This window comes from Anguilla anguilla, chromosome 1 (assembly GCF_013347855.1).
Source record: "Anguilla anguilla isolate fAngAng1 chromosome 1, fAngAng1.pri, whole genome shotgun sequence".
Lineage (NCBI taxonomy): Eukaryota > Metazoa > Chordata > Actinopteri > Anguilliformes > Anguillidae > Anguilla > Anguilla anguilla.
The window spans coordinates 15,109,401-15,124,779 of record NC_049201.1 but is presented as its reverse complement, the minus strand read 5'-3'; the positions used below and the strand labels follow the sequence as shown (position 1 = coordinate 15,124,779).

Here is a 15,379-nt window from a genome sequence, read left to right as displayed (position 1 = left end):
TGTGTCGATCTCATATTCAAGTGCGTTATCGCACGCTCGGGCGGACCTGTTTGCCTAATTCTGTATGGGCGCTGTTATCCGTTCTGTCAGGAGCCAGTAAGACAAACAGCGGCCATCTGTCCTCTGTCGCGTCCCCGCTCTTTGAGCAAGGGCTTTTTTCCCTGGTCAGACTTTTCACACTGGCCGTCGTAATAGGCATCGTGCTGCCCGATGCCACTTCCGGGTCGGCAGAAGGAGATCTGGAGCCGGAATGGAGGAAGTTCCTCAGGAAATCCCCGGCTGGGAACTCTCCAGCGCCTTCGGCCCCCTCCCTTACTGGTGTGCTGGGAGATGGGGCGGGCCACCACTGTACAGGGCTGTCAGCACACATGTGCACACGCACACACACACGCACGCAAACATACACACGTACACACACATGCTCACACACATACGCGTGTGCACACGCACGCACATACCCACAAATGTACACGCACACAGATGCACACACAGGGGCGACATAGCTCAGGAGGTAAGACCGATTGTCTGGCAGTCGGAGGGCTGCCGGTTCAAAACCCCGCCCTGGGCATGTCGAAGTGTCCTTGAGCAAGACACCTAACCCCTAACCCCTAACTGCTCTGGCGAATGAGAGGCATCAATTGTAAAGCGCTTTGGATTTATATAAATGCAGTCCATTTACCATTTACCATTTACACACATGCGCATGCCCCCCACGCGCGTGCACACACTCACACACGCAGTAATGAGCTGAGCGGGGTGAGAATGAGCAGGGGTCTGCTGTACCGCTGAGGGGACGGTTCTCTGCACACGTCCTGTTTCACTGCGGCACGCCCTTGCTTTGAGGCCATGGCGAGAAGTCACTCTTCCGGTTCGTGTGTTAAAATGCATTTCACACTCGTATTAATATTGGTCCCTGCTGTAATTGCATTGAAGTGGTGGAATTATCGCTGTAGAAAAATGAGTCATTAATTATTGGCGGGTGAGCACTGCCCTGTTGAGCGGTGTATGAACTCTCAGTGTCCCCTCATATCCTCTCCCAAGTGCATTACTGTCAGGCTTTCTTTTCTGTTTGCCACCAGCATAATGTAACCTACTTTTTAAAAACTTTTTTCACATTTTACATGTGAGTCACTAGCTTTTCGTTAAGTGGTGCAGATGGTTACTCTACCTGACTGCAGTCGAGTCCACAACTTAAATTATATACCATTTATTTATTTGTTTGAATGATGCATTCATCCATAGATTCCAAATGGCATTTTGTTATATTTCATATATATTGCTGGTAGCCTGTAAGCGGTTATGTTACGGTAGTTTACTCCTACCCTGATACAGAAGTGTCATGCCATGTGCCGCTCCTTATTAGAGGTGTCTTGTTCTGCGTAGTCCTAGAATTCAGCGATAAAAGTCGTTCTGATGTCACACAGTAACATTGTGAGTGATGTGATGTTACTGCAGATTAACACGCTTTCGTGATCAAAGCCTGTTCAGTTTGTGTCCTGCGGGGGAATGCATATGGTTTAGGCTGAGGTTGTCATTCGGTCTCCAGGTTTTTTTGCCAGTCTTGGGATGGTGTTGATTGCATCTGTGTGGCATGAGCCTGTTGCGGTTGGCAGATTTATGTATGTGAAGCAGCAGGAGCCCAGCACAGGTTTTGGGCTTGGATCAGAGGAGACCAAGCGGTGTCAGGAAGTCTTTCAGTTTTCAGAGTTTGCCCATCACAACCACTTTTCTTTATTGTGCTTTGTGAGATGTTGTGTTACGTATGTTTAATGAACGTTTGCCTTTTCTTCTCTTTCAGCTTTTCAGGGAAGTAAGAATAATGAAAATCTTAAACCATCCAAATATTGGTAAGTAGCGGCTTGCGTGCTGATCGCAAAGAAACAGACTGCACCGATACTGATCTGTTGAGAGTTGTTTGAGTTCTGGTTTTCACTGGTTCCCTTATCAGTTTTGTATCAGCTGATGTAATGCTCATGTTTACTAGTATGTTGTGAATCCTGCTTACAATGCTGTGATATAATTCTGCAAGTGTTCCTCCATACTCTCACCTCCTATTCACCTCCTGCCATACAGGGACCTACCCTCTCCCTTACCACATCCCCACAACCGCCCCCCACCCCCGATGCCCTACGGGGACAAGGGACCCCTCCCTGACCGAATTCCGCCTTGTTTTGCTAGCGGTGGTGGTCCGCTCCCATTCGCTGGGTCAGCCTGATCGAGGAGCACAAAGGCCGGCCAGTGTCGTGCTTTGTGTGTCATTGTTGCGCCTCGCGCGGGGCAGTCACCTGACACCCTTCGCATGCCTCTGGCCCTCTTGTCCACGTGATGTCACTCGCACACGTCCCTGGCCCCTCCCCCTTCACCTGCCCCGCCCCCAACCCCGCCCATCCTGGCTCGTCTCTTTGAGCAAGGTGCAAGAGCAGAACAGCTGGGGAAATGAGGGGGGGAGCAGCTCCCTCAGGCCCCCTGTGGCTCGCCTACAGCGTGATTAGTGGAGCTCAGTTACTGAAGCACACACTGTGAGTGCAGTTTGTCCTAGGAAATGGATTTAGTGCTGTGTGTTGCAGATTTTATGGTACTCCGGGCTATATGTGATACAGTCTCACAATACACTGCTGTGACCGGCGAACTCTGATATATAAGAGGGCTGTGGAGAGTCTGACCCATACTGACTAAATTTTAGTACTAGTCTTTTCTGGTTACTGATACTGTATTGACCTCAACTTTTTAGAATTCAGCCACAAGTTCTGATGAAACTGGCCACTGTAAAGATATGAAAGAAAATTTGCTTGCAGATGCAGAGATCATAAATAGATGTGCAGTTAATTTTTTTTAGTAGTGGTGGTGTTAGGGGGGGGGCAATGGGTGTTTAATTTCCAACATTTATGACCTGATTTTCCTCTGTTGTTTTGGTGTTGTTCTGTCACTGTTCTCCAGGTAAACTTAATGTCCCTTTCTGTTTTAATCATATGAGCTCAGCCCTACTCCCACAAGCCATTGCATCACCTCAGATGCATTATTAAATGCGTCCATGGGCAAAGCTGCATTAACACTGTGCCAAGTTAGCATCGCTAGCTGTGGACACAGAACAGATGCAGGCAGAGGAAATAGCTGCGACGGATGAACGTGTTGACAAGGCTGCTGACATCCTGCCTGGTGTGGGCACGCCCACTCTTTATAATCCTATTGGCCTGTCTGCGGGAGTCTGTGTGCTGTCAGTCACACTTAGATCCCTCCTCTCTGCTGACCCACATGGGAGAATGTGCTGTTATTTGTACATATCGTACCAAGCTGTAAGCCTTGGTTAACCATTGTGTACACCCCCCTACCCGGTGGGTTGGATTGCCCATCATCTCCATCTTAAAGAAGGAGCTGAGCTTTAAAGAGTACTTGCTTCTTAGTGACAGTCAGCAGGGAGCCCACGAAGGGCTGTGCAGAAATGGCACTATATGTATCTGTATCTGTTGAACTGACGGAATTGGGAAATAGAAAACCGGAAGTGAGTGTGGCTTTGAACCAGAAGTTGCGCAAACGAGTGATTTCAGTTTAGCCAGACGTGCATACGACTGGCGATAGCAGTGTGTTTAACTGAGATAAGTGTTGACACGGAGCACTCCCAGTCGCATGAGCAGTGTTGCTCCTTACCCGCGAGCAAATACATCTTGCTTCCCCTGTGATAAAAGCAAACAGATGTTGGGATTTAATGTAACAATTGGAATGTAGGCTTCCTGTCTCATACGACAGTCAAATTCCTGTCTGGTATCCCCGTTGACACGCTTGACTTGCCCTTTGTACATACACCCTCTCTGTTAAGAACATAGTTGTCACCCAACGTAACGTAACACCTGGCACACTGCTGAATTTGCAAGTTTAACCCAAGCAGGTCAGTTGTGCACTAAATCATTAAGCTGTAAAACCTTTTCTGAACCCCAATAGAGAATTTGCCATGAGGGAGAAAAAGGAGTGGGAGTGAGTCTTGGGTCAGCTTCCTTGTGTCCAGTGCTTGTTTTGGCAATGTTCAAATCTCTGTTATTAGGGGTTTGATCATGGCGCTTTTAAGTGCCTTTCAAACATGAACTTGACCTGCAAACTGCCTGCCATTCTCCTCCAGCAGGTCTCCTCAGAGCTCAGATCTGGGGCTCGGTGTTAAACAGGCTCCACCCAGGGGCCTGTCAGTCAACGGGGAGGCGGAGTTAAGCATGAGTGATGTTTAGAGCCCCGCCCCTCTCCATAGGGACCCTCCTGCATCTCACCCCAGTTCAGAGAAAAGGGGGCTTATGCGACTCTGAAGAGCTGTTACTCTACTGCAGCTAGAGCACTGATTTACAGTGATTTCCTCTCTTCCTCAGCTGGGTGCAACCATAAAACTTTGTTAAATAACAGATTGTATCTCATCATAAAGATTTAAACAAGAAATTAAGAATGAAGTCGAAACCCCATGTTCATTGTTCGGTCAGGGTTTATTTGCGATAAAGACTACAGCTGCTAAGCAGTTTTCATGGTCTGCTTGTCTGCTAAAGACAAGTGCAGTGTACGATTGTCGACAGTGACACAATGAACTGAGCCTTTCTCTTCAGTCGTGTCTGTTCTGAATACCTGTGGTTAATTCTTTTCTTTTCATCAGAATTTCCAGACAGATCCTGTTTAGTATTTGCCCTCAGGGGTGAGAGCGGGGGGGTGCCAAGAAACTGTGGAGGCAAACGCAAAAGGCCTCCGGGCCTGTTTTTTATTGCGCTTTAAAAGTCACACGCCCTGAGGCAGACCATTCATGTGTGAGAATGCTGTGAACAGTATTGGTGCCTAACAGAGTCATCCTCTTTTCACGCTCTTACAGTGAAGCTGTTTGAGGTCATTGAGACCGAGAAGACGCTGTACCTGGTAATGGAGTATGCCAGTGGAGGTGAGTGTGCTAAACCAGCCCAAACCAGCCCGAACCCGTGCTGAACAACAAGAGAGGGGTGGTTTTTAAAAAAACCAATGGCTGTATGCTAAATGTAGAAATGCAGCCTTCCTTTGAGATTTGCATCTTGAAAAAGGCGTGAGCTCAAATTGCTAAGAATGTTTCACATTTGGCGGAAAATGCAAAACGGCGGTGCACGCCCGGCGATTATGCACGCATGACACTGCGGGCCTCCTGCATGGGTGCACAGAGAGGGCCAGTGGGAGGAGACTTTGCTGAGATTTGGGAGAGCGGAGTGAGGAGGAGGAGGAGGAGGAGAAGGTGCGTTTTTTAATGTGGTGGGGGTACCCAGCCCAGCAGCAACTGCTCGGGCGCACGAGAGATCCCCGTCACGTTTGAGCAAGCCAGCGAGGGAAATGGGGAGAGCAATAAGGCAGACGAGGAGGCTCAGTAACGCCACAGGGTAATCGCCTACAGCGTCCGCAGGCTGCTGCACAGGGAAGAACGACACTGAGCGCGAGAGCGTGCTGCTCCTGCGTTTGAGAGCGTGCGTTTAAGCCTATGGGATGCAGGCTAAATGGAGCGATCAGGGATTGAACATTATCAGATGGCTTTATATAAGCACCACTGTAGCTACTCGTCATGTTTTCACAAGCTTTCAAAACAATATGAACGCACAGATTTTTACAGAGCGCGTCTGTGGGCTTAAACATGCCTAATCTCCCTGTGGCCAGAATCGCTGCATATTTCTCTGGCGGTGTGGATCTCGTGCCAGTGCCTGTCCCTGTGTGTAGGCTTGCATGCGTGCTTTTGTGTGCATGATTGACAGGCAGGCAGCCTGACTGAGAGATACAGACAGGCCAGTGCTGTTTCAGTGGCGGCAGGGGACGGTGAGCTCGGCCAGTCTTAGCAACACAAGAACACACACACATGCGCACAGGCATACACACACGCACTCTCACTTCTTCTCCCTCTCTCACACACACACACACACACCATTTGACATGGGGAATCGCACCACATATGTACCGACTGGGATGATCTACGGAAATTCTTTATTAAATGGATAGTTCACATTTTTTAGACCCAGGTCCGCAGAGCTACTCACTACAAATGATGTGATAAATTGGGTACATGTCGAGCTCAGACTCTCCTGCCTCGAGTATACATAGCTCTCTCTCCTTTAACCGTATCAGCCAAATAACACTGATTTAATGGGGACTGAGAATCACCCCCTTTCAGCTATTCAACAAAGACCCGATTAATAAACCAAACTTAATTAGGCTTCAGCATGTTTTTATTTGCTTGTATAAATAAATATTGTGGAAACAAAATGTGCCCGTACCCCTGAAAAAAGTATTATTAGTTAGTATTGATCCACTGAATCAGTGTTATTTGGCTAACAAAGCGAACAGCTAACTAAGAGGGAGTTACACGTACTCGAGGCAGGAGGCTTTGAGCCCGACATGTCCCAAATTTATCACATAATTTGTGGTGAGTAGCTCAGTGGACTTGGCTCTAAAAAATGTGGACTATCCCTTTAAGAGAATGTTCTTAGCCTTGCTGCAGGGACTTGAAATGCATCTAAATGCTCCTCTAAAGCATAAGTCACAGTGTGGTGATGTGCCACACAATCTGGATCATACACGGCAACAGTAACCAAGGGCCCTTATGGTGACACATAATTGGCTGTGTCATCCAGTGATGGAGAAGCACAACCTGTCTCACTCTGCAATAGCATCTCCTTCCGGGTGTTCAGATATCTGTAGGCTGCCTTGCCCCAGCTTTGTCAGTTGTGCAGTCCTGCAGCGCAGTAACAGTGCTGCACAGCTGGCGGATTCTCCAAATAAGCAGCTGTTGGCTGCATAGCTTTCGCAGGATGGCCATGCTTGGGTGTGCCCACTTGAGTACACAAAGGATACTGGAGCGATGGGACCGGCTTGCATTAGCGATAAACTGTTCCAGATGGGCGAATCAACCGAAAATAGGGATAAAAATGTAATTTTAAAAATAATTAACGAAAAAATACTGCTCCTTCCTACCTTATACCTTTAGTCCACCAGTACAGAGGTGGAGAATGGCAAATTGCAACATTTTGTTTTGTAGAGACCCCACAATTGAATGTTTATTTTTGTTTGCATTTGCTTCAGAGAACCTTTATTGTTTTTTTTTTCTTGCACTTAAGAATTAATATTTCTAATTTTACCATGTCATCACTGCTTGTGTTTCCCTATAGCCTAGCACATCTAGCGCAGGTCAGCTAATTAAACATTTTCCAGATGCGTAGTTACTTGTCATATTTTTTTGCTTTAGAGTAGGTTTGATGTGTGTTATTTAAAGTTATCGAGTTGTAGAAATGTCATTGTGAGTGTAATTGAGTCCTGCTGTCAAGCCTGCTTCAGCTCTCGCCTTCCTTGTCTTTGCAGGAGAGGTCTTCGACTACCTCGTAGCACATGGAAGAATGAAGGAAAAGGAGGCCAGGGCTAAATTTAGACAGGTACCGCAGTGTGCTCATTTTCAGACTATCCCCAGCCATATGTCATTATCCCGTCCCGATCTAACATTCACCAAGAAAGCCGGCCATCGTTACTGCATCGCTATAGAAACAAGTTTGGAAGGGGTGATACACCGGCATCTCCACACATCACTGGCTGGGACTGTACCCATGTATACAGCAGGGGACTTAAAGGGGAAGCGTAACAAGGTGAAGTGTGTCACTGAGACACTGAGTTGACAGCACATACAGTAGTTTGCTCTTTGTACAGCAGCGTACTGTTTTACCCTCCGGCTGTTTGAAACTCCGGCCCAGGCACCCGTGTCTTTACCCATCATGCCACAGTCTCTACAGAACATTTCTCTTTAGAGTGTTCCTGTTAATCCTGTGGAGAGATGGCTGCTGTGATATATGTTCTGCATTATCCCAGAGTGAGTCATATCTGCTCAGTCAGGGGCCACTCAAGTCCCTGCTCCCGCATGCATGTGCAGATAGATCCATCTGAGGTTGCAAATGGCGGTTGCCTGGAGATGGCACACCTAATGTTAGGATGAATTTCACTGGCTGCTCCTTTGATCATGTGACTGTCCTGCACGGCTTTTAACCTTCAGTGGGCTGCAGGATGCATTCAGGCTCCTGGCTCTGCAGAGTAGAGATATGCTTTTCTGTGTCAGCTGAAATCTAGGCTTTCTATTAATGGTGGAGCCAAGTGTACAACAAATCCATGTAAACTGTGACATCATGAAAAGAAAAGGATAAAAGATTGTTAGGCCATGTCCTTTAGGAAGTCTTCTAATTTGATTTATAATGTTGCCGCAATTAATGCCATGTTTTTTCATAGATGTCGCAGATCCTCCGATATTAAAAGATTAAGTCTTGAAAACTTCAAATATAATGTTTTAACTGGACAAACATGAAGGCCTATCCGAAATTTCTTGTGTCCTTGTAAGTGGGGCATAAAAATAAACGGAAAAGGGTTTGCTTCTCTCCTCGAGAAGGCTCTTGCTGCATGTTACGGATGCACACAGGGACTGTGGCCCATAGGGTTTAACAATGTGAGCTGTGTGCATCGAGTTGAAATGATGTTAAAGTGCCAGAGCTAAAAGGCTAACGCTACTCCGAGAAGTGAATACTCAGTCATGGCAGTCAGTCAGTCAGCATTTTGTGGAGCTGGCAGAGTGGCGCTCTGCACTGCATCTGATATCCCCGTAGATTACGAGGGAAAACTAAACTGCTACAAATGCATCGAAAGTGTTTCGCTTTGAGAAGCTTGCTCTGTCAGTCCGGAAAAGAGAAGGCATAACTAAGGAAGGCCTTTTCTGTAGGAAAGCGATCAAATGAAACCATACATGGTGGCTTCTTGACCATGCCTTAAATAAAGTACTTGAGAAGATTGCTTTATATGAAATTCATCTGGCTGTGATTTCTCTGAGGACTTTTCTGGTTCTTGCGAAGAGGTCAGACTTCAAGGTTTATTTCAACATAAAACTGTCCTCATGATAGATGCATGTTGTGCGGTTATCCAACAGCATACTGTTCCAGAGCAGGAGAAAATTGTGTTTTAGGAAAAGCCCTTTTAGATTAAGGCTAATGATTCTGTCAGTGCTAAAATCTATGTTAATTCATCCAATTAACTCTTGATTTATTGCATTAATTTTGTGCTGTAAGTCTCCCTGGCCTTTTGCTAACTCATTTAAGGACATGTACTAAAGATCTTGTGCTATTATTCCATCCCTTTATGTAATTGTGAATGATTCTGAACAGATTTAAGGAGTGCACGTAATTGGATGAAGGCTGTTCATTTGGATATAAGGTGAAACGGAGCTGCTGTAGCCTCATGTGCAAGGCTCCTGAAATTGTCCTGTTAATAATACAGATCTGCATTGCGCTGGAGAATGAGAAGGTGTTATGAGAACTGTAAGTCACCCGTGAGAGCTGTGTGTGTGCTCAGGAAATTGTTTGTGTAGTGAAAAGTTCATTTGATATATGTGCCTCGTTCACACAAACACACACACACACACACACACACACACACACTGCCAGGCCCAGGGCTCCAGCTGTGCTTCTGAGAAATTAGCCGAGTCCCTCCGTTTAGCGCCAGGGCCTCCGCACACCTGCCCTCTCTCTGCGAGCCGCACGTGCTCCATCTCCACGCCAGCAGGTTTGGTGTGTATTGTCTCAAACATCTGTTTGAGGCTGAGCGCACAGAAAGTTTGCTTCATTAAAGTGAATAGGGGTAGAGCAGGCCTTAAATGCAGCCTTTGGTCCATCGATGGAGCCAATCGATTTCTGGCATCAGTCATGGTTGCTCACCACCTCTCCTGTCTCCAGTAGATCCATATAAGTATTTGCTGCTTTTTTAGGAGCCTGACAATACCCTGATAAGGGTATCCAGGCTTAGAATGGCTCATGGTAAAGGTTGGCATGTTTTAATGAGGTATGTGATGAAGGCTATGTTTCTGAGCACATTTAAAACCCTCTGTTTCTTACTCTTGTGGGTAGACTGCATCACTTCTCAGATTGTAAATAACCTTGAGTTTAGTAATGGGTCAGTAATTTATCGCCGCCCTGTCTTGGCTCTGTGGAATGATGTTGGTTTTTGTCTGCTTTGTTTAGATTGTGTCTGCAGTGCAGTATTGCCATCAAAAGCACATAGTTCACAGAGATCTGAAGGTAAGCGATCCTCACTTGCATGCTTTCTATTGCTGCAGTGTGCATGTACACAACTATCGCACATTACCATCCTCCACTGCTGTTGTGCGGTCTTTAATTATTCACATTCCAGGGCCCTTAATGCAACGTGTCTGCCTGACTGCTTTAATACTGGCAGCATCAGCTCTGGAAGGAACTGGCATTCTGTAAAGCCACAGAGCAGCACCACAAGACCTTGCTCTTTGTTTCCACCCGATTGTTATGAATGATTTATGAATAAAGGGATAAAAGCTCCGATATCTCTATGATTCATAAACTGCAGGGAAGGTAATGGAGGTTTCAGCTCTGTACCTTGTTTTTGGCTCGACACCGCCTTTCATAATTTTTCCCGTCACTCATTCTTTGATATATGGCTGTGAACTGTCACTGAACCGACGGGTCTTCTGCTGGATCCATTGCTCAGATAACATGCAGTGGCAGACTATGACCCCTGAGCAAAACACAAAAATGAAAAATGAATGAAAAATAATTGAATTGAGTTAACTGTGCTGTGAATCTTCCTTTCCCTCCCCCCATTACCATTTAATTCAATATACCGTCGATGTTTTTCTTGCCCTAGGTCCTCATTTATCAATATTTTTTATATTAGATCCTGGAATTATCGTTTGTGCGCACCCAACGTTGCTTGCTTTCAGTCAATTTTTCATCAGTCAGGTGTATGAGGCAGACGATGCTTTAGTTTCAATGTTGAGATCAGAAGTTGACCTTCTGTTGTGCATATATCAATTGGCTTTCAAGTTAAAAAGCTTTTTATTGAAACATGGATGGTTTCCCTCATACGAAAAAGGCCTAAAATAGCCCTGAACTTAGAACAAGTAGTCCTGGATGAAAAATGTTTTTCTAAAAATATCAGTTTTGATAAAAAGAATAATGTTTTGCACTTTGTTATAGTTATGCATTGGCAACAATAGCTAAGGCAAATTAGACAGTTCTGTGATTTGTAGGGACCTTACCAGTAGACTTGGAATTTACACAGGGTTTACTGTACCAAGTTAACATTGAATGACATATTTTTCTATTCTGTTTTTTTTCAGCAAAAGAACATTTACATTCCCTGAAATAAATATACAGGGTTGTCTGCTTTCCCTTCAGTGTCAGTATGTTTGTATTTGCAGTCAGGAGCAAGTGTGGAAATTAGCCGGGCAGAGTTTTTAATTTTGATAAATGATGTCTTTTCCATGAAAATGGCCATTTGTGTACAACCTTGCGCATGTAAGGTTAGTCAGTCATTTGCCTTGTGCTGCAGTATAAAGCGTATTAAACTAGTTCCCTTTCACAAGTGGTATGTGCAGCATGTGCACATGTTCAGAGTTTCTGTGTAAAGTGAGGGAGCTTTATTCCAGAATATTCCGGTACATCTCCATGTAAAGGCTTCCTCTCCCCGTCTCTCCTCAGGCAGAGAACCTGCTCCTGGACGCGGACATGAACATTAAGATCGCCGACTTCGGCTTCAGCAACGAGTTCACGATGGGGAACAAGCTGGACACGTTCTGCGGGAGCCCGCCCTACGCCGCCCCCGAGCTCTTCCAGGGCAAGAAGTACGACGGGCCCGAGGTGGACGTGTGGAGCCTGGGCGTCATCCTCTACACGCTGGTCAGCGGCTCGCTGCCCTTCGACGGACAGAACCTCAAGGTCAGAACGTTCGCCCAGAAATCCTCAATTTCACTTGTGTTGGATTGTTGTCAGCTTTTCTTAATTGATGGTGAAAACCGGATCTAGAGAGTTAGATTGCTGTAGAATATAAGCAGTATATGCAGTATTTCATAATATGTTTTTTTTTTTTTTTTGGGGGGGGGGGGGGGGGTTGGATTTTGTAGGATAAAACATGGCTCACATTTGTATTGCAAGTCCTTTGTACATCTTTGGCAGATGTGATTGATATATTTGTTATTTTTTGGTTCTTGGTTAACATAGTTGATTTTATTTTGACTTTTGCAATTTTGCATATATACTCCCTGGAATATTGTTATCCAGGTCTGACAGTATTGCTTGTATTAATCAGATGAACAGACTTATCTTCTCTTACATTTTAAGTTGCTCTGGATAAGATCGTCTCTGAAATGAATGTAATCATAACGTAATGTGCTTTCTGTGTTTCTGACATTGTGCCACCGTGTGTCCTAACTTTGTTGCTCTTGGCTGCCCCCTGCAGGAGCTGCGGGAGAGGGTACTGAGGGGAAAGTACAGGATCCCCTTTTACATGTCCACAGATTGCGAGAATCTCCTCAAGCGCTTCCTGGTGCTGAATCCAGCCAAACGGGGAACACTTGAGGTGAGAGAAGACGGCGAAAATGTAAATATCTCAACGTTTACTTCATCCCAACCCAACACCTCCCCCTCGCTTTCCCACACCCCAAACCTGTCCACTCCTGCACTTACCACCCCCTCCTTCCTGTGTGAAACTGTTGAGTAGCAGGTAGACTTGCCATATCCCGGTTTCTCTTGAACACATACTCACCTCTTTATGTGCTAAACAATAATGCATAATTCTAATTCATGTGCCACTCTGCGCTATAACCCCACCATGCCTGAAGGCAGAACCATTCAATTACAAATACAGCACTTCCAAGGTGTGAGATGTGTTAATGGGCAATGTGTGTCTTCCTCCGTTTTGTGTGTAGTGCTGATGGGCCTGTTTATTAACTTGCATGAAAAATGATAATTATGGAAATTGATTTGTGGCAGAAAACCCTCTCTCCTGATTCCCTTTGTATTTGCATGGCTAACTGATGGTAAAAATACAGCTTTGAAGTCAGATGGTTGGTAAATGGTTGTGTTGTCTGCTCACCCGGCACTTTCCAGCAAATAATGAAGGACCGCTGGATCAACGCAGGCTGCGAGGACGATGAGCTCAAGCCCTTTGTAGAACCAGAACTGGACATATCGGACCAGAAGAGAATAGGTATGAACAGCGCAAACTGAAAAGGGAGGCAGGTGTTTGTTCTTTGTTTCTGCAGCATGAATTTTAGGTGATCGTAAACACTTTGCTTAAGACCAGAAATAAGACTGGAGACACAGATACAGGTATCTCTGATGCATCCTCGATAAAATCGACAAGACTGAGCGAGGGTTTAAAATGATTTGATCTGAAAGGTGTGTTTTGACACTGGCCAACTTGAGTCTGGTGGCAGGAGGTAGAGTGAGAGGTTAGGGAGCCCACAGTCCCCCCCCCCCCCCCCCCCCCCCCCTCCCTTTTACCCCTCTGTTTGTAAGGGACCCCCCACTGCAGTGGCCTCATATGGCTGATTAATGTTCAAAAGACTGGCAGACCCGACGTGCTCACTGAGAGAGCCCTTCTCATCTCAACCCCAGGCCAAGCTCCCACAATGCAATGCAGCTGTAAACGCATCATCGATTGTGTGACAGCGGCTCCGTGCTTGCGGAGAGATTTGTGTGAGCCGATACAAAGATAATGACTCCGGCTGAGGCAGCATGGTGACAGCATTAGATTATGGCCCCGGGGCCAGCGTTGGAGGGAACGGGCTTTGGCAGTCCTTGTTTGGCAGTGTGAGTGTGGAGCCTCCGGGCGGTGTCGCGTGCCGTTTACCGTATTGTTCCTGCCCTGCGCCCCTCTGCAGACATAATGGTGGGCATGGGCTACTCCCGGGAGGGCATCCAGGAGTCCCTGGCGCGAATGAAGTACGATGAGATCACCGCCACCTACCTGCTGCTGGGGAGGAAGTCCTCTGAGGTGAGAGACGGGCGGGGTCCCGCTCTAGGGGAGCTGCTGTGCCAGGTCGTTTTTTAATATGCAGACTTCGGTCACTGCACACACCTCCTTGTAGTTTACACACTGCTCTGCTTCATGGACATTGGCAAGAGGGAAATGCAACATGGAAGACATATGCCATTACGTTCACAAAGGTCTAATGTACTAGGTGTGTACTAGTTCCCAAACCAACTGTGTTTTTTTTTTTTTGCTTTGCATGTCAGCTGGAAGCCAATGACTCGAGCTCCACCAGTAACCTCTCGCTGGCCAAAGTCCGGCCGAACAGCGAACTGAACAACGGCCAGTCTCCGTCTCACCTCAAGGTCCAGCGGAGCATCTCCTCCGGCCAGAAGCAGCGGCGTTACAGCGACCAGGGTGAGCGAGCCGAGGAGGGGTGGGCACCGTCGCTGGGCTGCTCTACTGTAAATGCTGTCATTACGTAAATCAGGCTAACGCTTGCTGCGAAAGGGTAAAGTCATAGTGATTATGGAGTCATAGTGATTATGGCCAGTTATTGAAGCACAAGCGCTGTAGACACAGAAGCAGAGGAGAGAGCCTTGATGGCCGTCCCTTGCTCTTCCACCTCGTGTTCAAGGGCAGCCCAAGCGGTAGAATTTATCCGCTGAAGTGGAGAATGGCAACTTGATCCAGCAGCCTCAAAATGACTCCGTGCCCCCTCTCTCACCACCTCTTCCCAGCTGGCCCATCCATTCCCTCAGGGGTGGGTTACCCCAAGAGGAGCCAGACCAGTACAGCCGACAACGACCTCAAAGAGGAGGGCGGGGTTCAGCCGCGCAAGTCCAGCACGGTCGGGGGGCGTGGCGTGCCTCCCACCAGCCCCATGCTGGGCAACGCCAGCAACCCCAACAAGGCTGACATTCCGGACCGCAAGAAGGGCTCGACCGCTCCTAGCGTGAGTGTGCTCGGTCACATGACCATGCCATCGCCCCGCCACTGGGCACACATTACATTGCATTTTATTTGGCAGACGCTTTTATACAAATCATGCGTCACGAACTAGAAGTGACGCATGATTACAAGAGATATGATAAAGCGCTACAACATCATGATGGTGGTACAACAAGTGCAATCGAAAAGTGCTAAATAAACATGCACGTGTAACATGAAAGTGCTAGAAGATCAAGATACAAGGATACGAGTGATGAGAGTGATCCAAGATTGGGAGTAACGCAATAGTAGTGTAGAGTAGCACACTGTTCAGTGTCCATAGTGCGTGTATACATTTACACCAAGGGCTCATAGCATGGGAAGCAGGTACGCAGACACAACCAGAAGACCTGCACATTAGCATAGCAACCTTGTGTTCTGTCAGCTGCATCTGAAGGTGTGAAGCACTCAGCTTTGTGGAGTTGCAGTTCGGATCTGATGCGTTGTCCCCCGCGTCCTCACCGTTTCAGAATAACTCAGTGTCTGGAGGGATGACCAGGAGGAACACGTATGTGTGCAGCGAGCGGAACGCCACAGACCGTCTCACTGTCATTCAGAATGGAAAGGAGAACAGGTACGGATCTGAGCAGACCCTCCCACATGCACTCTGACCCCT

At 46.9% G+C, this 15,379-nt stretch overlaps 1 protein-coding gene across 22 annotated transcripts in view; it reads left to right on the top strand.

Annotated features, from left to right (window-relative positions):
- The window catches only part of mark3a (MAP/microtubule affinity-regulating kinase 3a), a 53,686-nt gene that overhangs the window by 27,874 nt on the left and 10,433 nt on the right, over positions 1 to 15,379 (top strand). For 13 of the 22 annotated variants that reach the window (XR_004761382.1, XM_035380943.1, XM_035381062.1 and 10 more), the window contains exons 4-14: positions 1,799 to 1,847; positions 4,835 to 4,900; positions 7,327 to 7,397; positions 10,011 to 10,067; positions 11,502 to 11,738; positions 12,259 to 12,399; positions 12,909 to 13,008; positions 13,685 to 13,797; positions 14,040 to 14,190; positions 14,514 to 14,728; positions 15,234 to 15,337. Coding sequence is in view for 21 of the 22 variants with exons in the window: in XM_035380943.1 (XP_035236834.1) it covers positions 1,799 to 1,847; positions 4,835 to 4,900; positions 7,327 to 7,397; positions 10,011 to 10,067; positions 11,502 to 11,738; positions 12,259 to 12,399; positions 12,909 to 13,008; positions 13,685 to 13,797; positions 14,040 to 14,190; positions 14,514 to 14,728; positions 15,234 to 15,337 (1,304 nt within the window). In the remaining variant the exon portion in view is untranslated. The remainder of the gene's footprint in view (positions 1 to 1,798; positions 1,848 to 4,834; positions 4,901 to 7,326; positions 7,398 to 10,010; positions 10,068 to 11,501; positions 11,739 to 12,258; positions 12,400 to 12,908; positions 13,009 to 13,684; positions 13,798 to 14,039; positions 14,191 to 14,513; positions 14,729 to 15,233; positions 15,338 to 15,379) is intronic. The other 9 variants (XM_035381095.1, XM_035380993.1, XM_035381002.1 and 6 more) reach the window with 1 other exon arrangement.